The 27,669-nt window shown below is 42.8% G+C and overlaps 1 protein-coding gene across 1 annotated transcript; it reads left to right on the forward strand.

Annotated features, from left to right (window-relative positions):
- The first annotated feature begins 1,567 nt into the window (after positions 1–1,567).
- SRD5A2 (steroid 5 alpha-reductase 2) lies at positions 1,568–26,800 on the forward strand. Its single transcript, XM_053938607.1, has 5 exons — positions 1,568–1,857; positions 21,830–21,993; positions 23,778–23,879; positions 24,817–24,967; positions 25,503–26,800. Exons 1-5 carry the CDS (start codon positions 1,574–1,576, stop codon positions 25,567–25,569), a joined length of 768 nt encoding a protein of 255 aa, XP_053794582.1. The 5' UTR covers positions 1,568–1,573; the 3' UTR covers positions 25,570–26,800.
- Positions 26,801–27,669: the final 869 nt, after the last annotated feature.

Below are 27,669 nucleotides of genomic sequence, written 5' to 3' on the forward strand. Positions count from 1 at the left end.
GGCATGTACCAGAGACTGTGAGCAGCAGGCAGCCTGCAAGCAGGCAGGCATCTTCTGTGGGGGAAAAGTGCTCTGGTATGTGGCTGACAGCCCTAGCATGTCACACATCTTGGAGGCTAAAAAAACCCTGACCTGTTTTACTCACTGCAACAAACATGACCTTAGCAACTACAGCACTCTACGAGGAAAAGGGAGAAATTGTCTATGACTGAAAGAGTTCTGCTCCCCGAAATAGCTGCCCCAAACAGGCAGCATAACAGAACAAACGCCCCCCCTGAATTACAGGACAGACTACAGCTGGTGGTTTGGTCTCCCTCTGCAAAAAGGGAATCCCCTTAAGCAGAATGCAATTGAACCCAGATCTCCTACATCCTAAATCAGTGCACTCACCACTCAGACCTTGGATAAAAATCAATTACCACCTCTGCTCCAGAAGAGCAGTTTTGTGTGGCATACAATCCTTTGCAGAGCTGCATCCAACTGCTTTCTCAGTGAAGCTGCAAAATGACATGGATGACACTGTAATTTATGGCCTTGAGGTGATACGCTGTAATGGCCAGAAAAAATACAGAGTTTAATATTCTGCTAGCCCTCCTGCTGTAATTCAGCATCTTGTTAATCCTTACCAAACGAAGATCCCTGAGGAAACAGGCAAAGAAAAGGACTGTAGTTTTAGGCAAACTTTTTAAAACTACTTCATGTGGTTCAGACCAAAGGGTTCCTGAGCACACCTCAAATCTAGCGCCTACGTTAGGACCACCTTCATTAAAACTTGGGGCACTTAAAAAGTTTCAGCATGCTTGGGTTATGCCAAACGGGACCTAACTTGTCAGACTCGTGGCTCTTGGACTGTGTTTTCCGAGTCCTACCGCGAGCATCTACATTTGCTCATTTTCATCCGACCTTTGGCATCTGTCTGCCTTTACTCTCCACCTGCCCGCAGTGGAGCGGCACTGCCTGGCACCAGGCGGCTGCTCAGCCCTGGCAGCACAGATGGCCGGGCAAGCCGCGGGGCACGGTGACACACTGGGGCAGCGGCAGGGAGCTCCGCCGCTCGCTCCCACCTCGCCGGCAGCGATTGCCTCCTGCGAGAGTCACCCCCGCTCACCTCCGGGCCGCGCCCCCGCCTCGCCCCCGCTCGGTGCCGACCGTGCCGCCTCGCCGCCCCCGGCCCTCCCTCCCTTCGCCCGCCGCCCTCACTCCCGGGACGGACCGGACCGACGGCGGGAGGGGCCGGCGCGGACCCCGACAGTGCGGGAGGGACAGGGAATTGCTACCCTCCGGGCGGGATGGATGGTGGGGATGGAGGGGGACAGCTCCCCTTCGGGCGGAGCAGGAGAGAAGGATGGAGGGGGACAGCTCCCCTCTAGATGGGACGGGAGGGAGGGACGGAGAGGGTCAGCTCCCTTCCGGGCGGGTCGGGGCGCCTCGCCCGCTCCAGCACGAGGGGCTGCGCCCTGTGACGAGCCCGGGCGCTGGGAGGCAGCGCTGCGGGGCGGGGTGACGGCCGCGGCTCTAATAAGGCCGGGGCTGGCTCTGGCCGAGGGCTGTTTGCCCCCGCCCACCCCCGAGCATGCAGTGCGTCCCCGGGCTAGTGCTGGCGCTGAGCTCGCTGCTGGGCGCCCTGGCGCTGCTGCAGCTCTCGCTGCACCTGCGGGTGCCGTCCCGCTACGGGAAGCACGAGGAGCGGCTGTGCCGGCCGCGGGGCCGGCTGCCGGCGCGCTGCGCCTGGTTCCTGCAGGAGCTGCCCTCCTTCCTGGTGCCCGCGCTGCTGCTGGCGCTGCGCAGCCCGCCCCGCCTCGAGCCGCTCGGCTGCCGCCTCCTCTGCTGCCTCTTCTGCTGGCACTACTTCTACAGGTACCGCCGCCGGGCACGGCTCCCTGCCGCCTCGTCTCGGGAAACCAAACCAAGGGAAGCTGCGGGATCGGGCGCAGCCGGAGCCGGGCGGGCGGTGCGGCCGAGGCAGGTCCTGGCTGCAGCATCGTTCCGTCCCGAGTCCGGCTGGCCATCCGCGCCCCGGACTCCGCTGGAAGCGTAGGGACCGGCCGGGTGGGCATCTCTGCCCCGGTCCGGCCGCCGGGGAAAGGAGCAGGTGGTGCTCGGGTGCTTGAAGCAGGGGAGAGGATGGATGCTTTGAACTGTTCTCTTAGGGGGAGAAAAAAAAAAAAAAAGAAAGAAAGAAAAAAAAAAAAAAGAAAAAAAAAATGTTTCGCTAAGTTGAAGCAAAGGTTTGGATAAAACTCATCCAAACATTTTGTAAAAGTACATAGGAAGCGCTTGTTGCGGGCAGGAGAAGCGCCGCGTGTGCGGCGCCGGGAGCAGCGGCGGCCGCCGAACGCAGAGCCGTGGGAATACGCGCGAGGATGGCCGAGAGCAAACCCACGGAGCGCCGGGAGCGCACGGCTCTGCCCTCCGCGCGGGGCGAGCACAGGCGCTGCGGGCGTGCGGTGCCACGGCACCAAAGTTGGTTCTCTATGCTCGATTCGTCATTCCCGCTCCACTACCGAAGTACCAATTTATGTTGGGTTTTTTTTTTTCCTTTTCGTATATTTTCTTTTTAGAAACCTGGTCTCGTCAGAGTCAACGAATGCTGTAATTGTAATTAATTCTGTATTTACTGATCAGGAGGTCAATAAATAGTAAAGTTTCTATCTAGTGTTGGTGATAACTTTGAAGAGACATAGCTCTACAATTGTCACCCAGTTCTGCAGTCAGTGGGACTTGGTTCTGGAGAATATCACCAGAATCCATCTTCTGCTCCACTTCCATTTTCTGTGGGGTTCTTTCATGAGAAAGTTGAATTTTGGTTATCTGTTTATGGAAAAAAACATGGCTTTTATTCACAAGTGGCAATTGCATGTGAAAATGTTATGCCATTATGTAGTAAAGAGCAATGTAACTTCTGAGGCAAAACTTTGACTTGATTTGCCATTTTCCACCATCACTCCTATATCTGTTTTTTTAGTTTGCTTTATAGAAATAGAAAATATTCCTGTAGTATTTGGTCAGAAATTATTATTTGCTACTCAACCAAAATCAATATATTGAAAATCCAGTATCTCTACAGATAGTTTAGGGATAGAAACTCAAGGCTGTTCTGGAGAAATTTAAAACACAGAATGGTTTATGATGCTAACACTATTTTAGACATGTATTTGTTATCACTCCCATTGTCTTTATTGCAGGAGTCAGCTGGCGGACAAACCCATAACATATTTGGCTTCCAGAAAGCTAGATGTATTGATTATATGTAGTTATACAGAATTTAGTTTAATGCATTCTGTTATCAAGAACTTCTGATTGTTTGAGAAACACAACTATCAATGAACACTACTAGACAACTGAAAGAAATGTTACCCTACCAGTATGCATACAGCTATTGACTCTGTGACTTCTTTCCCAAATTTACTGCTGGACTCATGCAAAAGCACTTTGTTTCCTTACGTTTTATTTCCCAGACAGTCCGGGGATCTTCTTGTCTGTTGCTGGAATATACTTATTCTCCTGTAAAAGTAAAAGCCCTCACTTTAACCAAGTCTGTATAAAACTTTTCTTACTAATACAGCATGTTATTCCAATATTATTCTCACAGGCTGCAGCCCCTTCTCACACAAGCCATTCTGACATTCTGCTGAATCAATTAATATTTGAAATGTTGTATTAAATATTAATACTCTGCTGTTGTGTAAAAGAGCAGCAAAATCACAAAATATAAGTTTTTCTTGGTTTTGCCCGACGATACTATAATACAGGCAGGTTCTTTGAGGGATCCTTGGTAGAATGACCTATGGCCACATGGTTTATGATTACAGCCTTCTTGATAACATGAAAGTTTTAACAATCAGCACAGATAATTGTTATCTACAATTTCTAGCAGGTAGGATAATTTGTTGTTACAGAGATTTTTTTAGACTGTAGCATATCTTACAGTTAAAAAGAATTTCTGCAGCTTTCTTCTTTTCCAGACTTTTTTGCTACCTAGACTTTTTAGTCCTTGGACCCTCTGCAGGCTGGGTCAAATTCTTAGCAATCAGTAAGTGACACAATAACTGTAATCTGGATTAAGCCTTTAACTAAAATAATGGGATTTACTCAGTCCTTGGAGGAAGACAACAGCAATGGAGGAGACATCCCTGATCACTGGGCATTCACAGGTTTTGTCATCCAGAATCAGCTCCAGTCTAAGCCCACCTGCAGCTCCTGGATTTTCTAGGTAGTACCTCATGGGAAATTAGGCTTCCCTGTTCCATGCTGAGTGCCACCACATCCTGGTGACAGTGCTGGTGGGCAAGCTGTCTTATTGCAGAGATGAAAAAGGGATGGAAAGAAGTGCACTTACATATTATGTGCACTTTCATATTATGGCTGTTTGCCTATAAAATGATGCTGAATAAATCATATTACCAAGGGCTACTGGTGACACTGCATTAGAATGTTCGATTGCCATACAGTGTTTGAAAAGAGGTTCAGTAATTTGACATAACAGTCAGGATCTAGTTTGAATTTTTTTTTTGTTGTTTTGTTTTGTTTTGTTTTGTTTTTTCATTTTATTATCTTTACTTGGAATAATCTAACAACAGTTTTAAATACTTTTGTGATTAAACTTCACTGCAACGATAATGAGTAAAGCATTAAATCAATCAATAATAAAATTGCATTTACCTAATGGGTGTAGCCTACTGCATTTTCTGACTTTAAAATTTTGAAATTAATAAAGGTGTTCCACTCTTAATTATAAAGGTATTTTTGTTAATCCACTCCTACTTTTAGTACTGATCATCTGGTATCTGTACTTAAGCATTCCTCTGTGCTTGTATGAAACAGTTTCTTTGTACATAGTTGCGTAATTAGTGACTTCTTTCTCTCCACAGGGGAGCTTTTATAATTCCTAATCTTGTCTCACCTACTATAGCAAACATACATGAGGAAGGGAAGTTTTCATTAGAGGTATGCTCAGAAGGACATTATAGTCCGTAATGGAGAAACAGAGACTTTCAAAAGACTGCTGTGATTAGCTATTCTACCTTCCTTTATGTTCTAGCCAGCTGTGTTGCCCCAGTAGCTTCTTTTAGACTGAAGTACATATTTCAGTGTAACTTCAAGTCTAGACCTGAAAACTCCTGAAAATGAAAAATCCATAATTTTTTAAATGTAAAAATCCAGTGTTTTCTTTTGTAGTGTTATCTTCTGAATTCTTTTACCCTTACTTAAACATGTCTAAAATGTCTTGCTTAAATTTGAGTGGTCTTGATTTTTCTCCTAGTGGGCCTTGCTCCTTCTATCCACCCTGTGCTAATTTAAAGCACTCCCTAGTGTCCTTCAGTATTCTCTTACCATGATATCACTTACACGGTACTGGATCGTGTTTTAATTTGCTTGTTACAGAGCTGTCAAGTCCTCTGTCAGCATGCGTTTGATCCAGATAATATAGGAGCACACGATCATATTTCTGGTGCATTAATTACCACACATGATGTGGTATTTATGCTGAATTTATGGGCTTGTAGTGGATTTATGCCAGATATAGGGGAACAGACACATGATACTTCATCCGACATGAAGTTGGTCAGGATAAAATTACCTTTTCATAAATTTAGGAACAGGTTTAAGCCACCATGGTTAACTTATCCTGCTTTTGGACATGTTGTCAAATAGTTACAATATTTTTTTATTTGAACTGAAGTACCATAGACTAGATTTATAATATCATTGAACCACAGCAGACCCTCAGTGCAAGACTTTTTTTTCCCCTCTCAGTCCTCAGATAATTTTTGTGGCTTTTCTTCCCTCTCCTTTTCTTCTATATCCATTTTAAAATGAAGACATCAGTGTGTGATATATAATACAGAGCCAGAGTTGTAGTAGCATGCCTAGAGAGAACATTACTCCCCTGTTCCCCCATCCTACTCTGATGTTTACAGACTGGAAGAGCGCTTTTCTGTTTGGAGTCATAGAGGCACATCCTATGTTTCCGGGCTACTTAGAACACTCTGGAGCTGATGTAACCTGGATTGTAACCAAGGTTACAATCTATCTCTCCTTAGGAGTGGTTTTCATTTATATCACTTTATTTCCTTCATTTTAAAAGAACTTTTTTATCTGGGCACACTGCTTAGAAATGCTGTCCTGCCCACATTTTTATTCACTGCTTGTCTAGAATTCGTGCCATGAGCAGCTTAATCAGTGGTAATTTTGTATTTATTGTCAGGCTCTTGAGGAATATGCTGGAGCCTTGAAGGGACCCCCCTAATACTGGTCTGGAGACTGGGTTAACGCTGCTGGTGCCTCACTGACAAGGACTTCAGAGGACCTCTCTGCTTGCCTGCAGGAGTCCTGTGAGCCCGTTCTGGCAGGTGCTATGCCCCATCCAGCCCACTGCTGACAGAGAAAGGAGATGGTCACCTGGGTACTGACTGCTGGCCAGAGAGCCAGCCTTCCCCTAGTGCTGCCCAGAACAGAGTGGATTCTGGATTTCTGCCTGAGTGGATTCAAGAGGGAGGTGGATGGAGCCAGGAGACCTCCCCTCCATCCTGCCTTGTCCAGCGGCCCGTGGTGAACCGTGACAGCAGAACGCTTTCTGCCTTTGCCACCGCTAGGCAGCAGCCTCTCTCTTTGTGGCTTTCAGGAAGGGATGAAGGCAGACTGCTGCTGCTGCTGCTGCTGCTGAGGAGAGGAGAAGGAAGGGAGGAATCCCAGCCCCGGCCTCTTTGGCTGCTCTCCTTAGTTAGCCAGCTCTTTGTGTCTCAACGTGCACTTTATTAGCACATGGCGTGAGTTTCATCAAATTCAAATCTGAGTTTTCACGTCTGTTTTCAGTCAGCTCATAGCATCTTCACTTTCACAGGGTAGGTTCTGTGGTTGCAGGGGCCTCCAAAAGTGATGGGGTGGGAAGGCAGAGAAAAGGAAGAAGAAAGTGAGAAAAGAAGTGACTGCCAAGTCTGCCATCTGTATATGCAATCTCTGTGGAAAGTTGGTCATGAGCTGAAAATGATGAGTGGTGTAAGATGTTCGTAGAGGAACACTTCTTGTGATAAATGACTTACAAAGTATTTTACTTTGAAACATAGTTTGTAATATGTAATGTGTAATACCCCTTTCCTGCTGGAGGGGCTGTGCTGGGAATGCCAGCAGAAGCCCTCAGGTGGCGAGGAGAAACCCATTTGCTGCCTTTCCATTTTGCAGTCCAGCTTCAAAAGCCAAAGATGGGAAACATAACATGAGGCAATGAGAGGAAACATTTGCAATCCAATCCCGTATAAATCTTAATGCTGCATTTCTCTTGCCAGTGAGGAAGACAGAGTGGTGAGGGAGCAGAGACGATGCCACCGTGCGCAGTGGCAGCAGGTCCCACTGACTTATAAAGATAATCCTGAAGACAGAGGTGTAAAAGACAGGGTGCTGCATCTGCCCCTTCTGTGCCACCCTTAATAGCTGGGGCACAAGCAATTTAAAGAGGCATTTCAGTTTCAAAGACCACCTAGAATTACATTTACTTATTTATTTTCTTCTCTTGAAACTTTGTTTTCCATTAAGTCAAGTCTTTGTTTTCTATTTTACTCTGTTAATATATTAACAAACCAAACTGCTGTTTTCATTTCTGGAGTGCACTGAAGTGAATCTGAGAGACATTAAGTAAGGCTGCTCTTTGAGATGCAGCTGGATCCCCAGGCTCCTCTGACTGGAGGTGACCCATTTGGTGCACCTGTAGTTGATTTTCTACAAATTGATATATTTCTAAAGAAATCAGGAAATGCAGAATTTTGTGGCAAGAGAATGAGAAATGAGGAGCATTTGAAAACTGCATCCTCACATAAGTTTTTAACACTTGTCTTGGCCAGTTTCCCTCTCTCTGGTACTAAGCTGAGAGGAGAAAGAAAAAGGCTCTTGCTCTCCCCTGGCTCTGCAGAATGCAGTGCCTGCCTGTACTGCCTGGTTGGTCAGGCAGGTGCTATGGACACATCTGGACTGGTCCTTTTTTCAAGTAGGACTTGTGATCAGTAAGAAAAGCAGCTCAAGCCTCCAGAGAAATGCTGGAAGATGGAGGCTCCAAAGTTGTTTATAAATTAATTTGCTCATAATTTTTAGAGGTATTCTGTATTTGTTAATACAGAGTTTTAGTTATGCTTTTTGAAACATGAAGTGGATAAACAGAAATTAGATTAAGTTTAAAGGATATTCATATATTTAAGTGGTACTCTCCTTGCTAGTACTGAATATTACCAGACCAGATAATAACCACCAGGTCCAGTATATCTAATCCAGAGATTATTTTTTCCCCCACAGAAATAGTTATTTTATCCTTTGGTCTTAGAAAGTTACCATTATTAAGTGTCAATAACTAAAGACATTTCTATTGTTGGCCACTTGAAACCTCTATAATTAATCTCCCAATACACAATCTGCAGGTATTTGACAAGTAACAAATCCTGTTCTCTTTTCCTTCATCTTGATGCTTTGGAATAGACCCTGGCCAGATTCCTTTGGCCTTCATCAGCTACACAGTAGCACATTTGCATCCTCTCTCCTGCTGTTTGGCCTTGGCAGTAATTCTAGATCTGTCAGCAATATCCCTAACAGAGACTGGCCATTTGCTCTGCCTCTTCTATGTATTCCTTGCTCCCCAGGCATCCCAGTGCATTACAGTAATGCTAATATATAATCTCTTCTCTTCGATGAAAAGACTGGATTTATTGCTGTTTTTTTCCAGGCTCCTCAAATTAATGTATTAATAGCCAACAAAAGCATCTCTTGGTATGCTTTGCCTCAGAATTGTAAAATGCTCATGTACCCAGTGCTGGTGTGGAGTTTGCTTCCTTGCAGTCTTCTCTAGCATTATGAAATACCTTCCTAATTTTGTTCTCAAAACAGAATACTATCTGCTTGCCTTCCTAACAATTAGCACAAAATATCCTATCTATACACTCCTTTTCCAATGGAAAGTGGGCTAACATTACGGGAACCTATTGGTTTTGCCCAGCCCAAATTGTACCCATGTGATTTTTCTTTTTGTCTCTTGGTCTGGAAGATTTTCTGCAGAGATAACTTTTATCTTTCTTCACTTTTCAATACAACATGCCTCTTAGGAGTATCTTTATATCAGATGCTAATTCACTTGTGCTGTTCTGTTATTACCAGGCAGCTTTAAGTGCACTAAAGGAGTATTCATGCCTGCTCTGAGACCTCACTGTTGCTGTTAATTACAAAATGACTCGGTGGGTGTCAGTCCAGCTGTTCTGCAGTGAACTATCCAAACTGCAGTTCCAGGGCAGACACCTGAGTCCCAGCCACCAGGACATCACCAAGGCACAGGAAAGTTGCTCTGATCTCACCTGTGTGAGGCTTGAGCCCACCGAGGAACTTAAAGCACTTGCTACCCTGTGAGGTTAAATCCTGAGAGGACAATAACAATCTGAGCTCCAAACCTCATTAGGCTTTGGTAAGAATGGCAAGGATCTGGTAAAGATCTGGATTTGCATCACCACATTCCCAGCGTTGATATCAGAAAAGCAGAGTTATAAAGGGTTATACTAAAACAGAGACAGAAAAAAAATTATATACAGGAGTTTCTGTAAATGTTTTTACTTGAAAATAGTAATGTTTTTATCAAAGAAGAAAATTATTTGTTTTAATCATGAGATGTCTGCAGTATTCCCTTATTTGGGCTACTCTTTTAAGCAGGAAATAAAAACCAAGAGAAAAGTGTTAAGGTCCATTCCATATGTCCAGTGGGCAATTTGTGATGGATCTTGCTCCTTCAAGATCCACAAATCTGATTTTTTTTTTTTATTTCTTATCATAGTAGAGGCAGCCACTAAGGAGGGGGTAAGACTTTCATACTAAGCCAATAAATATTGTTTAACAAAAGGACACACTTTAATACACACTTTGTGTACTCAAAAGCCTGTATAATTAGGTAATTTGCCAGTTTTATGGAGTTCCGCTAAGAAAAATAAAATAGTGAAACAACCTCCTAGTAGTATGGTTATAAATCAATGTCTGTCCCAGACATTGCATATTTCCCTTGGTGTAAGTTATATTCTTGGTATCTTCTTCAAAATTAGTTTTGGTCAAGAAGGGTTATGATAAAGAAATACTTTCAAACTTAAATTAAGAGACAATTCTTAATTTATACATCTCACAAGTGTTCTTCTCTGTCCAGATATTGATTTAAATGTGGCAGGTGAATTGATCAGTAGGGTGATCCTTACTGAATTTGGTCAAATCATTAAATTCATGTACATCTACACCCATTTAAATGTAAGAGCTGTGTTACTCTTTGCTGACCACTCAGCTGACATCCTAATTATTTTTGCAACATCTCATTGTTACAACAATAGCAATGGGATTATTCTGTTATAAAACCAAAAAAACCCAAACAAACAAACAAAAAAAACAACCAATTAAAACTGTGTTAAAATATTCCATGTAGGGAAATGGGAAAAGGCAACTCCTAAAAAGAAAAAATAGTAAATTTTTCTGCAGGTCCAAAGTTATTTTAAGAACCAGCTAAATTCTACCTAGCTGTGAGCTTTTGAAGCACCAGTTGCTACTGTATTAAGACCTAAGGATGGTCAGAAAGTTTCACCATTCCTAGGAAGGTGTATCCAAATGTGACCATCAACAACAATGAAAAAAGATCCTGTTTGAAGGAAGCTGGGTTTGACTTCCTCCTTACTAACTACCCTTTATAAACACATAATAGAGTAACATCCACTGTCAGCTTTACCATTTTCCTTACAACAGTGCTAGAGTTCACCAATTTAATCCAACACCTGCCATGCTGGGAGACTGCCTCCCAGAAATGGCTCTGGAAAATGCCACCTTATCAAGGCTGTCTTCAGAGAGATGTGTTGTCTGCGAGAGAAAGAGGGTTTGCCTACAGGAGATGCTAAGGAACAGATCAGTTCCCAGGCTGATCTGCTTTGCTGAAGCAGATCCTGAGGCAGGGTGATGACCTGCAGCTCTTTGACACACTGTAAAGATGGGCTGGGTGACTTTACCTAGATCAAGGAGCCTTGGCTTTGTAGGAATAATGCCGTCATTCAGGGTGGGCAGGAAGGTGACAGAGAGCTCTGAATAAGTTAGCTGTGCTACCCAAAGAAGTATAGTCACATTAGTCACATTAGCATGGTCTCCTGCTAGAGATGCACATGCCAATACCTCCAGACAGTGTGGTCCTGAGCGAACCTTCCAGTGACTCCTGTCACACATCTGGGGTAGGACAATGCATGGACCTCTATTAAACTTCTGCTGCTCCTGAGAGCAGGAGAGGAAGAAATGTTGAGAAATTACAGAGAGGAAGAGAATTACTTACATTATGCTGTTGTGGGTTTTTTGCCTGTTTGCTTCTCTTTAGAACCTTTTTTTAAAAAAAAGAACTATTTAAGCATTCACATTTTAAAACTTGGCCCAGATTAAGGTTACTAAAGTGAGACATGTCTTTGACTCTTCCTAGGGAAAGCAATTTAAACTTGGCAGAGTTGTCTGAGAAGTGCATTTGTATCTGTTCAAACATAAAGGTCGTCAGCTAACATTTTTAGAGTCTGTTCCTCTGGTTCATCTCAGGCTCTAAGGACCTGAGATGGTCCTTATAGGACCACAGCACACAAGCCTGCAATCCAGCCAAGTACGCTCTAGGCTGGCACTGTAGGGACAGAGCAAGGCTTTTCTGGCTGCTGGGATAATCAACAGGGAAGAAGTAGTCTCCCAACTAGAGTTCTGGAACATGGATTAGGACAAATACAACATGTCTTGAATGCAGAGAAATAAAAACCATTGCGAGGTTTACAGTCAGGGCTACAAGGTGGGAAGAGACAGAAATGTCAGCTGAAAGAGCACAGGAAGGGACAAGTAGGAGAGTTGTTAACAACAGCTAGGGCGGTAGTGGGGCAGGAGTAAGACAAAATGGGAAGGAAAAGGTCATGATGTGAGAGGGCAATATCCAGGTGTCAGGAGATGATGCTGACACTGCGCTGAGTGATTCACTCAGCAGCTTTCAGTGTTAGGTAATCTTTTGACATATTTTGGGAGGAAACAGAGACGATTGTGACTCAGAATCAGCCCATGGCAATTTTGCCTTAGGAAGAAAAAAGAGACTTCTAAGTCCTCTGATTATTTTAATGTAAGCACAAACTCAGGATCTGACCTGGCCACTTCAAATTTTGTTCCTCTCTATGTGTATGTACTGCCTCGAGTGCCGTGAGATCAGAGAGGTTCAGTATGTTGGCTGAATATAATCTGACCAAGGTTTAATGTTGAATAAGGATAGTTAGCAATTGTCTGTCTTCCTTTGGTCATTTCTCAGGCCCACACAGGCAATTTATGGAAAATAAAGGCACTTTATCTGGTAAGTGCAGTTGTAAGAGCACAGTTCTGTGCATTTTGTGCCAGTTTTTATGTAGATGCATCCTTCTGTTCTGCTCACGATCTCAGCCTCTGTGAACTCTTAGAACTCTGCTCCAGTGGAGCGGAGAACTTTTTGAAGTGCACAGCATAGTGTCTGATTAAGTTACTCTGGCATGTATTTCACACTTTTGGCAGACCCCCACAGTTTAGCAATGGGAAGAAAGTGATCTGTTTTCATAAATATCAAGTAGTTATTTCTGAAGAAGAAAAGAGGGAGATATCTTTGGCTGGCTAAGGCTTTGACACACTATTGCTTAGATAAAACAACGAATATTCTCATAACCTCTAAGTACTGTTGCCCTTTAGATACTATCAATAGTAGAGGCAATCATGAAGCACTGTGAGATCTGCACATTTGTCATCACCACAATCCATCTTGAACTTTAATCCCCATACAAGTCATCCTGTCCTCCAATCCCCATGAAAGTACAAATCTGGACCAAGTTTAATTAGGGTTTCAACTGTGATAGCTGGCCTGGTGCTGAGTCCATCAGAGCCTCTCTCTGACTAAAACAGCACTATGTTCCCATTCCCAGGCAGTTCCTGGCCACATACAGTCCTCAAATTTTCTTCTCATTCCTGGTGGATATTTGTCTAGTCTGTCCTTAACAATTGCTGCTTATTGAGATTCCTAGTATGTTCCAATGTTTCACTATCTTCCCCTAATAGCCAAGCTGCATTTTCTATACACCTGTTCAGGCCTGTTGCTTCTTACTGTGTTCCCAGTAGACAAGGAGAATGCTTGACTCCTTTCTTCTTTGCAGGAGCTTTTTATACAGTTGCAGATTGTTATGATGTCTTCCACTGGTTTTCTCTTACTTATTTTAAAGAGCCCTGAGTCCTTCTGTCTTTCCTCACATCACACTTCCTAGACTACAGCTGTTTGTCTTTGGGCTGCTTCCACTTTGTCTTTTATAGAGAGCTGGACAGAGTATCATTTAAGTTCCCACTTAAATGGAGTTCCTAGCGCCATGCAAAGGGGAAAGATTACCTCAGGTGTCTCCAACAACATGCCCATTCTCACAACACATTTTAACATTTCTTTTTCACAATAGCTTGACCTCACTGGCTTATGCTCAGTTTGCCACCTACCAGCATGCCCTCTCCTGTCCAGCCCTTTCTTCAGCTTGTCTTTTACATTTGGTCTTAATTAAGTGTAGTATTTTGCCATTGTCTTTATTGAATTAAATAAGCTGTTTTAAAACTATCAAACAAATATTTCCAGACTATTCTAGACTCTGGTCTTCATTCTTGGTGTGCTCAGCATCTCTCAAAGCCATGTCAGCCACAAACATTGCAAGTATTTTTTCCCCAGAGGCATGATATTAATGAAAAAACTCCCTAGTAGTACCAGAAGAGTCTTTTGCACAACATCCCTCAAAAGATGTTTCTAGTTTGATAGTAAACAATTGTGAACTATTCCTTGATATAATTTTTCAATCAGTTTTGCTGCCACTTAACATCCTCTAAACCAGGGAGCTCCAAGCTACTTAAAAGGTTGACATGTGATACAGTAAAAAATCTAAGGTCAAGACACAGGACATAGTCTGTTCCTACCATCCCTTTCCTATAATATATCAAATTTATGTCAATTCCTTCACTCAACAAATCTACTTCATGACTAAGTTACATATGGAAATGAGTCCTGCCCCTGCTGTTACAGATACACAGGACTCTGAGTCAAAGAGGCTGTTACAAGTATTACTGCTCAGACAAGAAGTCGATCAGGCTGCACATTCTGCACTCCACTGACTTGGCTGTGTTGTGTCTAAGGACAAACTGCCAGTTTGTAGGGGATGGTACTGATTTCAGCAGGGATCTATACAGGGGACATATTCCCTTTGCTCTGTTAGCTCCACTTCACCTCCTTTGGCTATGAAAGAGAAAAGTACTTTTTAAAAAAAATCCCCATCTTTCTGATGAATATGCCAAATTTGACAAGTGGTGGTGAGAAAGATATTAATATCTGGTTCATCTGGCTCTTGTTTCAGTTGCCTTTGGTTAAGGGCAGTCAATTCATTCTTCCCTTTGTTTAGTTCAGCTCTCATTTTGATCTCCTTTCCACAATACAAAGATGGAAAAAAAAAAGTGGCTGGGTAATTGCAAATGAAAATAAAATAAGATTTTAAATTAAGAATATTTCAAAGCTATTTGATGTTTATACCGAAATATAAACATTTAAGAAACAAATATGCTGGTATAAATGTATATTGAGTGTAATTTGCTGATGGATTGTGACTTGCTGAGGCAGCTTGGTAGTGCACCAAACCAGCATTATCTTCAGAAATAATGGAAGAAAACCAAGAGGAGTAATGAAGTAATTTATAAACAAAATTGCAAAACACTTTTGAAACCTGGCCACTGTTACAGTGAATTTAGAAGAGCAAAAAAATTTTGCCTTGGAGTCAAGCCTACACAATTCTTCTCTACTAATTAAAACCAAATACCCTTTTTAAGATCTTATTCCTTTCATTTTTCCTAATTTGTTTTCCAAACACTTATATTTTATTAAATATAGCACATTTAATAATATCTGTATGCAATGTGAAGAGGACTAAGCTTTATCTATAAACTGTATTTATCCTTCTTACTTTGCTAAATGCACAGCATGCTAACAATTTATATCAATCAATGAGGCATTACTGACTAGTTCCAGCTGGTCACAATGACTAGTTCAGGTGGTTACAATGTTGGAACTGAGTATTACATAGCTCAGATTCCTTAAATTTATCCAAGGTTAAATGCATCATGGGTTTTTTTTCTTCAGTGATTGACAATGATACAGAAGCACCATTTTTAGCCTTTCCCATCAGATACTCATGCTTTTGAAATTATTTTTTCCTATAACCCCCCTTCATTCGAAGGCAGTTGTAAGAAATGAAGCTTTTCTGACCTGTCACCAAGGTTTAGACCTGTTTTTAGCTCTGTGACCACAAGTCAAGTGCAGTTGCTGGTTCCTTTGACTGTTCTGAAAGTGCTGTTATCCATGGTGTCAGCCTTCCTGGCACAGTGAGTACCACTCTGGAGCTTTACTCAAAAATGCTGGTGTTAAGCAACTGCTAATCTATTCTAAGGAGTTTATCATCTTTGAGATGTTCAGTTTGTATAAAATGTTAGATGAGTCATGAGACATTATGAAACCCTGAAGGTATCATGCTGGATTAGAGCAGAGGTCCTTCACAGTCAGCACTCTGTCTTGGCAGAAGCCAGTGTCAGATCATTCAAAACAAAATGCAGTAAATGGTGGTCAATTGTCCTCAGCAGCTGCTACCTTCTGCCTCTCTTCAATGGAATATAATTTATCCCCTGAAATATAAGAATTAATATTAATTCCAAATCTTTGTCTTCTCTTTATTAAAGAATCTGCTTTTGTCTGTAATTTCTGATTATCCTCCCTCTCCCAGTACTCTTTACTTCATTGTTTTTTCTATATTACATTTAACAGAAATCTCCTTGCATTCAACAAACTAACTTCCTTTCAGTATCAGGACAACTGTTGGTCACAGCTATTCAGCTCTCCCAAATAAGTTATTTTCTACTATTGTGTGTAATTTCATATCTTAAATAAATTTATTCTTATTAATCTTCAGTACATGTTCAGCAGTCCCCATGATTCAGTATGGCAGTCTCTTACAAGTCTCTTCTCATTTTCCCACTGAATCCTACTGTGTTTCTGATGTCTTTGCATTAAATCAGTGCTGCCCAGACTTTCTTTTCCCATTGCCTTGCTTCTCAGGAACTCCTTGAAGCCCAATTATGGTGCCATGTGTCTCAGGGTTTCCTCAGTCCTTCTCCCATCCCTTGATCAGATGTGTGCCTCTATCTCTTGCCCAAGAAAGGTGAGTCTGCTCCTGCCAGAAGTCTTCATCAGCCCTGGACCTGACACTAAGAGACCACAAAGAAAGACTGTCCCTACAATTACAGGCTTCAGGTTGGATTAATCTTGGAAATGAACCACAAACATCCCAAGCACAGTAGATTGACCCATTTTTTTTAGATAGACTCCTCAGAAATTAACCTGATATGGCAGGTTTAGTATTGTTTTATAGAGCTGAAGCATAAGATTTTAAATCATATATCTATCTTTCTTATTCCTTAAATTATAGCCATCAAAATTTGTCCAAAGATCTTTGGAGGAACAGGGAAGTAGGGTATTTTGCATGTGGAAAAATATTGCTGTCTTGGAAAAGAGAGTTCATTCTAACTTTGTTTTTGTCATCACTAGATAGATCAATCTGTATGATTAAAATAAAAAAGGTAGCTCTCTTGCTCCCCTCACTGACTCTGTTCAATGATTAAAGATGAGCTTGCAAACTGGGCCACAGTCCAGGAAGCGATTGCAGTTACCTGATGGTTTCACATTGTCCCAGTGATGCAGGAATGAGGAACATTCCTGCCCCAGTCAGGAAATGTGCCCTGCAGCTGGGATCACCCAGTGGCACTCACAGCCACTGCACACCCCTTGCACTGGTGGGCTCCTCAGGCAGCTCTGGCTGGACATCAGCTCCAGAAAAAGAGCTCAGCTCCTGAATTTATGGCTTCCTTACATCAGGAGATGAGATACAGCTGCAGTACAGGAGATGAGGTGTGCTGTCTGTCTGTCCTGCAGTGGGTATTGCCAGAGGCTCGATGGGCAGTCCTTGATTCCTGCCTGCTGGCATTGCTGGTGTGTCACCTGGGTGCAGCCCAGATTTTGTTCCCAAGTCTGTGACAGAACATGTCTCACTATGCAGACCCTAACAAAAGGGACATGGTCCACCCTGCACAGTACAAATAGCTGCTAATAACCTACTTTTCATCTAAATATTCCTGGCTGATGATGTTCTCAGTCTGTTGCAGAGTAAGTGGAGAAGGGAAGGGTAAAATATCTCAGGGTTTGAGGAGAGGAATATGACAGGTGAGGAGTTTCTACCTGCATTGTGATGCTGGGGCATCTGTAGATATCATGATGAAGGAGGGTTAAAATGCTTAATTTCACTTTTGAAAGTATTTTGGAGTATTTTCTTTTACTTTCCTTTAAACAGATAGTAAATTAGCCTGCTGCTTAGAATTGAACATTTACCCATCACATTTGTTTTAACCCGGTCTGGGATAACTGAAAATTTTTAATTTGCCATAGGAAAATTAGGTGCCAGATTGTGTCCTGGCACCTATAAATATCCAATATATACATATAAATATCCAATGAGAATTAGTGTAACACAACTCAAAACTAGTAAAAGTTTAAAATTACCTCAGAGTGCCTTTAAGCTCAGAAAGTATGTGCAGACTAATGAGCAGCAGATGTCTTTGGGACATCTAATTTGGCATCCATAACTCTCCAGAATAATTAGAGGCTTTGTGTAAGGCATCACAGCCACCCCAAATAGAAGTCCATCATATTTGTGAACAACTTTAGCCTTTGTCCAAGTGGTCAGGTATGCTAAGGGTGCCAGCAGCTCCCTAGTAATGTGATTCCAGTGACAACCTATGGTGTTAATTGTTGGTGCAAATAGAACTGCTCTGTGTAATCTCCCCAGGTTTGGACACCAATCTTGTCAATCTGTGCACAAGAAAGACCGAAAGTAAATCCATGGTTTGATAGCAGGCCAATCCTTTCACGTCTATAGTTAGTTTAACACAAATCACAGGGGTTTTCTTATCACCTGAGATACATGTATTTGTACAGATAAGAAAATGAAAACAACCCCATAGAGAAGGAGGTGCAGCAGAGTCTAGAGACATGTCCTCTACTTAGAGAGGTCTTTGTTTGAGAAAGTACCAGTAGAGTGGTGAGGATTGCAGACAGCACCTCAGCAAGGAGTTTTCAAGGAGTGAGAAAAGGGGCTGCAACATGGGCCCTCGATGGAGCAGGGTGTCTCACCTACTGCATGAGCCCTGCAGAACCGCACAACACCCGCCTGTCTGTGGAGTGTTTTCCAGGGTCAGCTCAGTGTGCACATGAGCTGGGAGGTCTCTGAGGGCATCACCCTCATGGGAGGGCCTGGCTGCCCACCCTGACTTGAGCCACCAGCCCTCCCCACCTTTTGTATGTCTGGGTGGGACAAGCGAAGAGCCAGAGCAGGTGGAGCCCAGACCGTGGGGCAGTGGTTCTCAGGCACCGTTTGCCACGTTGGTTCATCCTCACCAGGCATTCAGGGCAGGCTCTGCCCCCCACAGTCCAAGGAGAACCAAAAAATCCCTGCAAGGACTCAGAGCATTCCTGGTCAGGAGAAGTCCATAACTCTCTTCTGGAAGCTGGCCAGGGTCACAGGGGATGGGCCAGGGCATTCAGACCGTGCCCCAGTATGAGTAGGACAAAGCTGGGTTATGGCCAGCACCTGCTTTCAAGGAGAAAGGCACCACATCAGCCCTGCCCACCTTGCAATCTTTCTGCTTCCTAGTCCTGTGTTCATCCTGGTTAGACCCAGAAGAAGGCCTGGTGGCAGAGGCATAGGTGGGCAGACACAGCAGGACACAGGGCTGGTGGCCCACAGGCCTGGAGGGAGCCAGGTGTCCTCCATTCTTGGCACCCTTGGCCCAGTTGCCCCAGGTGTGAAACACCTTGAGCTGTTACTGTCTGAAATGCTGCATCTAGGCCCTGGAGGGGAGAAAACACAGCAGGAGCATAAACATCTCTGACTGACAAGCTGTTGGAGGACTGAAAATCTACTCTTAGTGGATTCTGGTAACATTTGTGAAAATATTTCCACCTTCTGTGGAAAGAAGAGCAAACCTATACTTTCCCTGGGTTTAGGTGAGAGTCTCTGGAGTTTTCAAGAAGCTGGACTAATACCTTTAAGATGAAATTTGATGCAATGTCAAATGATTTTCTCTTCAAAACATGTTCTTTTGGAAAATAAATGATGGGGAAGAAAATTAATAATGCATTATTCATTCATTTAAAAAGAAGCTGTTGGCAATGGTTTAGTCAGATGCAGTGCCTTTGGCTGGTAAAGATAATAAAGGAGTAATGAATTAGTCATCAATACTGCACCGAAAGTAAAAGGTCAAATTTGTCATTGGACTAAAACCAAAAGGCCAGATTTGTTCTGTTATTCTAAAATGGTGGTCTTCAGGCCTTTTTTTGATTTTCACACTGCAAAATAGTTCCAGCAGAGCTGCAGACTCTTCCATGGAATATTTTAAACTATTAAATGTCCCTGCTTTATCTCTGTTGCTTTTTCAAATCTCATCAGGAATAGTTTGTGCACCCTCAACTAGCCATGTAGTGCAATCTCATACAGAGAACTGAATCTGGCCTCTGGTTTAACAGACCCACGGAGATTTCCTTGGAGAATTTGTTCCACAACAAAGATTCTTGGATGAAATCCTGACTTGGATTGTCCAGACTGCTATGAGGCAGGATTACAGTGATGCCAGGATTTTAATACCTCAACAACTAAACAAAGCTGGTGCCTCCTGGCTCCCCTGTCATTGTACTTTTACTTTGCATGCAGATACTTTCTGTCCTGTGTGCACTCCATGGCAGAGAGGTTTGTGGCCTACTGTTACTCTAGGATAAATCACCTTTCAAGGGCTTATAACCTCTACAGCAATAGCAGCACCAGGAAGCAGCACAGAAACAATCAGTGTTTCTGGGACCTGAGAAACTTCTGTTTGCACCAGCTGTCAAAACCCAGAGACTCTTAAACCTGACTGGTTTAGGCAAAGGATAAAGCAGTGCCAGTCCTACTTGAATCTGCTGTATAAATTCACCCCCTAAACTCATTTTGTGTGGTTTATATCATTCCCTCTTCTATACAATTTGCTGTCTTCAAGCCTGCATTTGCAAGTTTCACACTTCTTCTCGTAACTGTTCAGGTCGAATTTGTCAATATTACTTCAACAGCAGATCAGAATGCTAAAATTGGCCTTGCCTACTTATAACTCCAACATCACATTCCCAAAGGACAAGATCAGTAATAATTGGTAGCATTACTGCAAAGAGCGTTCTTTCCCATTCTGTAATAAATATGACAAATGTGATACCACTGTCTGAAGAATATTTTTCATACCTCTTACGTTTCTCTTTCTTTAAGAATATTTAGCACTTCTGCATCACAGCTGCCTTAATTGCTGGAAATCTGTCTTGCTTTGGAAAGCAGTGAATGCATTAACATGCTGCTGCTTGTACTCTGCTTACTCACTTCGAGACAGTATGATTTAATCTAAATTTATAATACTATGAGATTTTATGCCTCAGCTTGCTTAAGTTGACACTTGCAACATGGAATGTGAATTACTGATCAGCAATGCTTATATACTGGTACGATGAGCACCATCCAAAGCCCAAGAGGGCAAAAGAAAGAAATTCAGAGTGTAGATTTTTCCACTTACAGAACTTAATTGGCCAGGTAAGAAAATACTTACTAAAAATGAATATAACTTCTTTGTTTCACTCTTCCAGGGATGATATGGATTGCCTGAAGTGCCAAGGGGGATACTCCCACCTGGAGCAAACATATATATAAATTAAAACTATACAAGCACCAATTATTTGCTCACACAGATGTTAATGCTACTGTGAGCACAGCTGTTGTCTAAGAAAGCCCTAGGTGCTGTAGCTGCATGGAAATCTTGGTGTTCAGTATATTAAACTTAAGGCTGTAGCTCTTCTTATTTTAAACAAAATCTTGAAAGCATGGAGGGGAGGCAGGGACTGGAGGCAAAGCAGCTCCCCAGGCAGGGAAAAACAGTGCTCTGCCCCTACATGGAAGTGTCCAAGCAGAGCAGGAGAGAGCTGTTGTGCGTTAGAGATGCACGGGGGTCTCTTTCTGAGTGAAGTGGGGGAGGCTGGGAAGGGAGATTACATCTTGGGCTGTATACTGCAGGGGTGAGAGAGCCAGAGGGGTCTCAACACTGCCTTCAAGCCCATCTGCCACCATGGGTTAAAGCCCTCAGGGATCAGGAATGTCTTCTCCATAACAAAGCTCCTCCTCAATGCTCCATGCTCATGGCATAGCAGTCCTTGTTTGGAGAATCACTATCGAAGTAGGTGCTGCCCTTCACAAACATCACTGATGTCTGAACATCATGTCCCCATGTCCCTCCATAGCAACCAATCTTTGCTTGGCCCACTGGAGCATTAAATCAAGTCTTGAAATGAAAATGCAGTTTGTGGGCACAAATTCCTCATTTTCACCAACAAGCACAGAGAAAGGTACAGAGACATTCTCAAAGCATCAGTGAATCTGGATGAGCTTTCTAACTTCCCACCTTGGGTGCAGTGATGAAGGACCAGAAAAAGATGTGTATCCTTAGGATTTCATGTTCCAAATAAATTACTGATCTTATATTGTTGCAGTTCTTTTCAAATTTTTTGTCTTTATTGACCTATTTTCTACTTTGTGCTTTGTTCAAGTTTTTCTCCCTACAGCATAGAAATTGCAAATACAATGTTATCATGAGCAATGTGCTGACTTTTTTTTCTTATCTACCTTAGGACATTTATTTACCCTTTCTTCACTAGAGGCAGACCTTTCCCACTGCAATTGCTTTTCTTTGGCATGTTATTCTGTATCTATAATGGCTTCCTCCAGGGGTACTACCTGATTTACTGCGCTGAATACCCAAACAATTGGTGCACCGACATCAGATTTACATCAGGTAATTACAGCTGCAGGATTCCCAAGATCTAATCTCCAAGCAATTTGTAAGCATCTTGAATTATGTCCTAATACTTCAGTGAACATGTGAGTCAAATCTGTTGTGATGGAAATCAGCATAAGACCTGTTTGTTGGCCCAGATAAACCAAGTAAATGTGCAATAACTTTTTTTTTTTTTTTCCTGCTAGGCAGCCACCTTTGAAGGTATATCATGTTATGTGTTAGTCTCAAATCACAAGCCTTGTTTTACTGACACCACTCCAGAGCCTCCTGCTGCTATGGGCCATGGAGATGCAATCTCAGGCCCCAGGTGCATGGGGGTGTGCCCTTGCTCAGCCAGAAGCGTGCACCCAGCAGTGGCTATGTGTGAGCGCAAGCTGTGGCTTTCTCTTCCCTGCCAGGGAGCTTTGCACTCGATGCAGCTATTCTGAGTGAGAGAGAAAAGCAGGGCAAAACCCCAGCATGAATGAGGCTTTAGGGACAAAGAGCTCTTTCTTCTCATGTAAGGCACAGGGGAAGATTACAGATCACGCACAGTCTGGTTGTATGTTAATAGGATTCCTTTATATTCCGTAACTTAATAGCCTAGCTGAATTTCACCCTGTAAAATCCCTCAGAGAATAACTGAACAAGAGTAGTGAGATGGCATTACAGATTTGCTACTGCACAGAGAGTGGTTTTAAATGTAAACATAGAAATGAGGATTAACATGGAGGTCTGAGGAAACGTTTTGGATATTACAAGTACAAACTAACCAGAGTACTCTCTGTACCATTTCAGACCGTGGATGCAAGTCCAGTCTTTTCAGATAGCATCACGTACTAAAAATTCTGGACATTGTGTAGTACGACCTCTCATATCCAACAAAGAAAACACCATATCACTTAATTTTCATGACAAATAAAGTATGTATTTAATGTTGAAAAAAAAAAAAAAGAAAAAATAAAATCAGCTTGAAATTAGCAGTACTTGAAATATTAAGGAAAAAACAAACAGTATATTCTTCCTCTACAGACTCTTACCAACTTTCTGTTGCTACTGGAAATGTGGAAGTTTTATCAGCATTTGTTTTTTTTATCTATACACTGTAGTGCACACACTATTTCTTTCCTTGCTTTCCCATCAGTGTCAGAGGTGGTTTTCTCAGTGTCCAATGTGTCACAAAATGAAGGGCATGTCACCTGCAGACTTCCTCAATCAAATGCCTCTGGTTTTTCAGTTAAATGGAATCTGGTCAATGGATCACTCTGGCCAGATAATGTCAGCATCCTTCAGCAAGTACCTGCTTTCCATCCACGCCCAAAGCTCTGTTCAGGCAGCCTCAGTGGCAGTGGACTGAGAGGTGCTGAGATGTATGTTCCTTTCCCAGCTCCAGTGATGTGCTGGATAAGTTTGTGTCTCTGTGCTCCCCTTTCCTCAGCAGTTAAATGAGGGTATTGTCTACAGCTCAGTGCTTACTCTGCAGTCACTTGCACAGCTGTGGCTGGCTGTCATCAGCTGTGGTGGCCATGGGGTACTTCGTGTCCCCCCTTAAGTATTCAATAAATGGTGACTATGGTCACCTGGAAGTTCAGCTGAAAGTGCTCTGGTGTCACCAGTCACCTGTGCTTCTCCTGTTCTGCAGCCTTCTTGGTAGCAATGCATCTTTTGACTTGAAAAAGAGTCCACCCATCTCACATTATGACCCCTATCTGTCTGCTGCAAAGACAAACCTCACACATGAGCTTGAGTAGGGATATCTAGACAGAGCTGTCTTTCTAACCCATTTCTCGTTGGTTTCTTAGGCCTTCTCTTATTTCTGCTGGGAATGGGAATCAACATTCACAGTGATCTCCTGCTGCGCCAGCTGAGGAAACCTGGAGAAGTCATTTACAAGATTCCTCAAGGTATATTCTTATCCTCCCTTCCTTGAAGGAAATAGGGCAGAATAAATAATGTTTTCTGACTGAATTCACAGGAAAGTGACAATAATGGCAGAGAAGGTGATCTTGCACAGGTACTCGGTTCAGGTGCCCCCCAAGCTGCAGGGACTGGTGTGAGCTGGCTGCAGGCAGTCCAAGGAAAGCGGCAAGAGTACCTGGAAAACACAAACTGTGAGGAGAGATTTAGGAAACTGGCTGGTAATTCTGTGAAGATTGAAGTGGACACAGGAAGAGGATTTTAATTTTGCAAAAGGCAGCTGCAAAGAAGTAGTAGTAGACTTCTTACTGTGCAAAAAGTGGATTCAAAGTGTTAGCTTTAGGGGAAAATAATAACACCAAGGATGCAAGGTGCTGAATTGCCTTTCCAGGAAATGCCCAGCTCTGTAGAGCAACATGGATGGGGATCCAAAAATTTCTTGGGCTTGTTATTGACTCCTTCTGCTGGCTTATGGATGGTGATATGTCTCTTCCAGAGTTTCTCACCTCCAATATTTACCAGCCTCTTTTTAATGTTGCAAAAAACTGATATCCAGATTTTGCATTCCCCAAAGATAGTGAAGTTGCAAAATATTTTTAGGGCGTGAAAAGGATTGACTAATGCTAATTATTATAATTTAAATGTAATAATGGTCTTTCTTAAGCTATTTTCCAAATGAAAATAATTATTGTCAAAGTGCTGGAAACATCTGAGTCAGAATCCTCCTTGATTCTTGTATTTATACAAGAATTTCAAACAAGATCCCCCTTTGGCATGGCTCCATTGGCTTCAGGGAAATGCATTTAGGTTGCTGCCATGGGCTGAATAAGAAAGGGTACATATTCTGCTGCTGACTTCATGTGAAAGAACCTTCCATGTGCAGGAGATGACTGTAAAAATTAGATATTTTGTCTGTTGCTGCAGGAGGACTTTTCACCTACGTTTCTGGAGCCAACTACTTTGGAGAAATTGTGGAATGGTTTGGTTTTGCCATTGCAACCTGGTCCCTACCAGCCTTCGCCTTTGCCTTTTTCACTCTTTGCTGCATTGGTCCACGTGCTTATCACCATCACAGGTATCAAACTGTTCCTTGCCATAATCTGCTACTTCCCCTTGGAATGCAGTTTGCAAAATGCCAGGGAGGACCAGAGCCAGGATTTGGGATAAAACTGAAATATAATGCCATGTGCAGGAGGTGTATTGGCTTATTTGTGTAAGGCAGGCAGTCAGCTGGTGCCCCTGGCTTGACAGTCTTTTAATCTGATGTGAGCTGCATCACTGCTTCCACCCTGCTAAAGCCTCTCCTCACTGAGCCTCATAAATGTCAGTTTTCCTAAGGCTTCCCTTGCAACCTCTGTAGTCCTTTGGAGTAGATATGCTCTGAATTTCTAAAATTTCTACTTTAGGCCTGTTAGAACCTTAACACTACTATCAGTTAATTAAATAACTGGTGTAAATAGTTTCTGAGCTGCTCTTTTGCAGAGTAAAACACTGAGATAACAAAGAAAGGCAGCTTGGAGCAGTTTTAAGGTTCCTCAGCTGATCTGTATTGAAACTGTGCAGTTTCCCTCTATGTATGCAGGCTCACTGTCTTGCTTATTTTCTTTCAGGTACTATCTCAAGACATTTACGGACTATCCAAAATCAAGGAAAGCCTTGATTCCTTTTGTTTTTTAATGATTGAAATATGGACTCTTTGTTTTTATAGGATTTTTTTTTTTTCCAATTCCTAATTTTAACGCTAGGTCTGACTAGAATTAATTGTATAGACAATATCCCAGGACTGTAACAGACAAGAAGGTAATTTGGAATGGAAGTTCTTGTTTTAATTAGAGGGGAAATTGCAGATAGCCGTGGGCAAAAGGACTCCCCAAAAAAACATATTTGCTTCTCAGTGTAGTTCTAGCTATGGAAAATAAATATGTACCTTCATTCATTCATATCAGAAAAAAACAATTGGCTAAATATTGTTGCAGAAAAGTAAAAAGTAAGCCCATTACTTTGGAGAAAGTCTTCAGCAGCCACTCCAATTTATAGCACTTTTGCAACTGCTCCTTCCTGCCTCCACGCTGCAGCACACGTGCCCTCGCTCTGCTGGCAGTGCCCTATGTGTTGCCACACTTTAAACCGGGGGGGGGGTGGGTCTCATTTGCCCCAAAAAATTACTCAGCCCATTATTTTTCATCTAAAAGCTATCTTAACTCCCAGAAACACAATGTAACAAGAGGGAACTTGTGCTGGCACAAGGCTGGAGCAGTTTGCCATGGCACAGAATCGAGGTGAGGTACACGGAGATGGAAGCTGGCACTCACAAGCACAATGTCTGCGTTCCTTCCTTAAGTGTTACTTTCCTCACTGTCAGATGATTAATCTTCAGCCATCAGGGTTTGTTTTTTAAATGTACTTTGTTATAGCAATTGCAGCTCCATTAGCATTTCTTTTCTCTTGCAAATCCAATCTTTTTTTCAGAATAAAAATTTTTCCACTCATTTGTTGCTCATAAAAAGATTTGAAATGGTGATGTATGACAAAAATTACAACAAATAAAAAGCTCTGTGTTGAAGAAAATGTTCTCTGACACTGGCAGTACATTTTGTCTACGGAGAATATTTTCAGATACTCTTATTAGGAAATGATGCAGAGATATTATTGAATTTTTACAAACAGACAGAATACCGCTTCCTAATTTCAGGGTAGTTAGGAATTTTCCAAAAAATGTCATTAACCCCAATAGGAAGAGATGTCCCCTTGGATGCTGATAGTTTTAGTTATTCTTTAGAGCATAAAATCCTGCTAAGAATTATGCTGAGTAGCTGACAAGAAAAAGACCAGACTGCAGACGTGAAACATACTACCTGCTGTTGGAGTAACCTGATTGATTGTATACAGTTTCCTCCAAAACACAATAAAATTTATGTGAAACTCAGAGCTGTGTTAGCCTATAATTTACTGTTTGCAGAAACAAGCCTTTGTGACACTGCTTACCAAGTTCTGCTCAAACCAGCTTCCTCCTTCTGGACAAACCCTCCTTTCTTTGCTCATATTATCAATCTTCTTCACTACCAGAGCAGAGCAGCCAGCTGAGGCTGCACTGTACAGTCCCTCTACAGCCCACAGGAGAGCCATGTGCAGGCAAAGGTAAGGGAGGGAGAAAATAAGATGCAAGTAAAGTTGTGGTTGTATGGTATAAGAGTTTCTACATTAGCACCACAAACGTATTTTCCTTTGGTTATCTTATTTAAAGCAAGGCTGGAGGCAATGAGGATACCAGGTTGGAGAGTGTGACCCATTCCCCAGGGAGTGGATGCTGAGTATGAGCAGCAGCCATGCTCCCCAGAGCTCCTTCCCTCAGCATATCCTCCTTGATAATCCCTCCTTGCAATTTTCCCCTCCAAAACCTCACAAGTGGTGAGAGAGCAAACAGCCCATGAGTGCCAGTGTTCCTAGCTGCTGTCTCCTTCATCTATTTTTGAGCCAGGGAAGAGCAGGGACCATGCTCTGCCTCACCCTTTTGACCAGAACAGGACTTGTGCAGACTTCTCTGTCCCTCACATCCAACCAGGACTATTTCCTGCATTTATTCTGTCTTGCCTAATATGTGCACCAGACAGTCTGTTATTGCCACTGTCAGTCCCAGATACCAGTGCATGGAGCTGGGGGTCAGAGTGGGAGAACTGGTGCTGGTCCAAGGTAGGAGATGCCTGTCTGCAGGCTGGAGGGCCCCACAGCCTGGCACAGTGCACTTGCTGAGCACAGGGTGCCTCCAGCTGCTGGACA

Source organism: Vidua chalybeata, chromosome 3 (genome assembly GCF_026979565.1).
Source record: "Vidua chalybeata isolate OUT-0048 chromosome 3, bVidCha1 merged haplotype, whole genome shotgun sequence".
Taxonomy (NCBI): domain Eukaryota; kingdom Metazoa; phylum Chordata; class Aves; order Passeriformes; family Viduidae; genus Vidua; species Vidua chalybeata.

Coding starts and splice junctions, on each gene's coding strand:
- SRD5A2 (XM_053938607.1), top strand. CDS start 1,574: ATGCAGTGCGTCCCCGGGCTAGTGCTGGCGCTGAGCTCGCTGCTGGGC. Junction 1,858..21,829: donor TGCTGGCACTACTTCTACAG/GTACCGCCGCCG, acceptor TATCTACCTTAG/GACATTTATTTACCCTTTCT. Junction 24,968..25,502: donor CGTGCTTATCACCATCACAG/GTATCAAACTGT, acceptor ATTTTCTTTCAG/GTACTATCTCAAGACATTTA.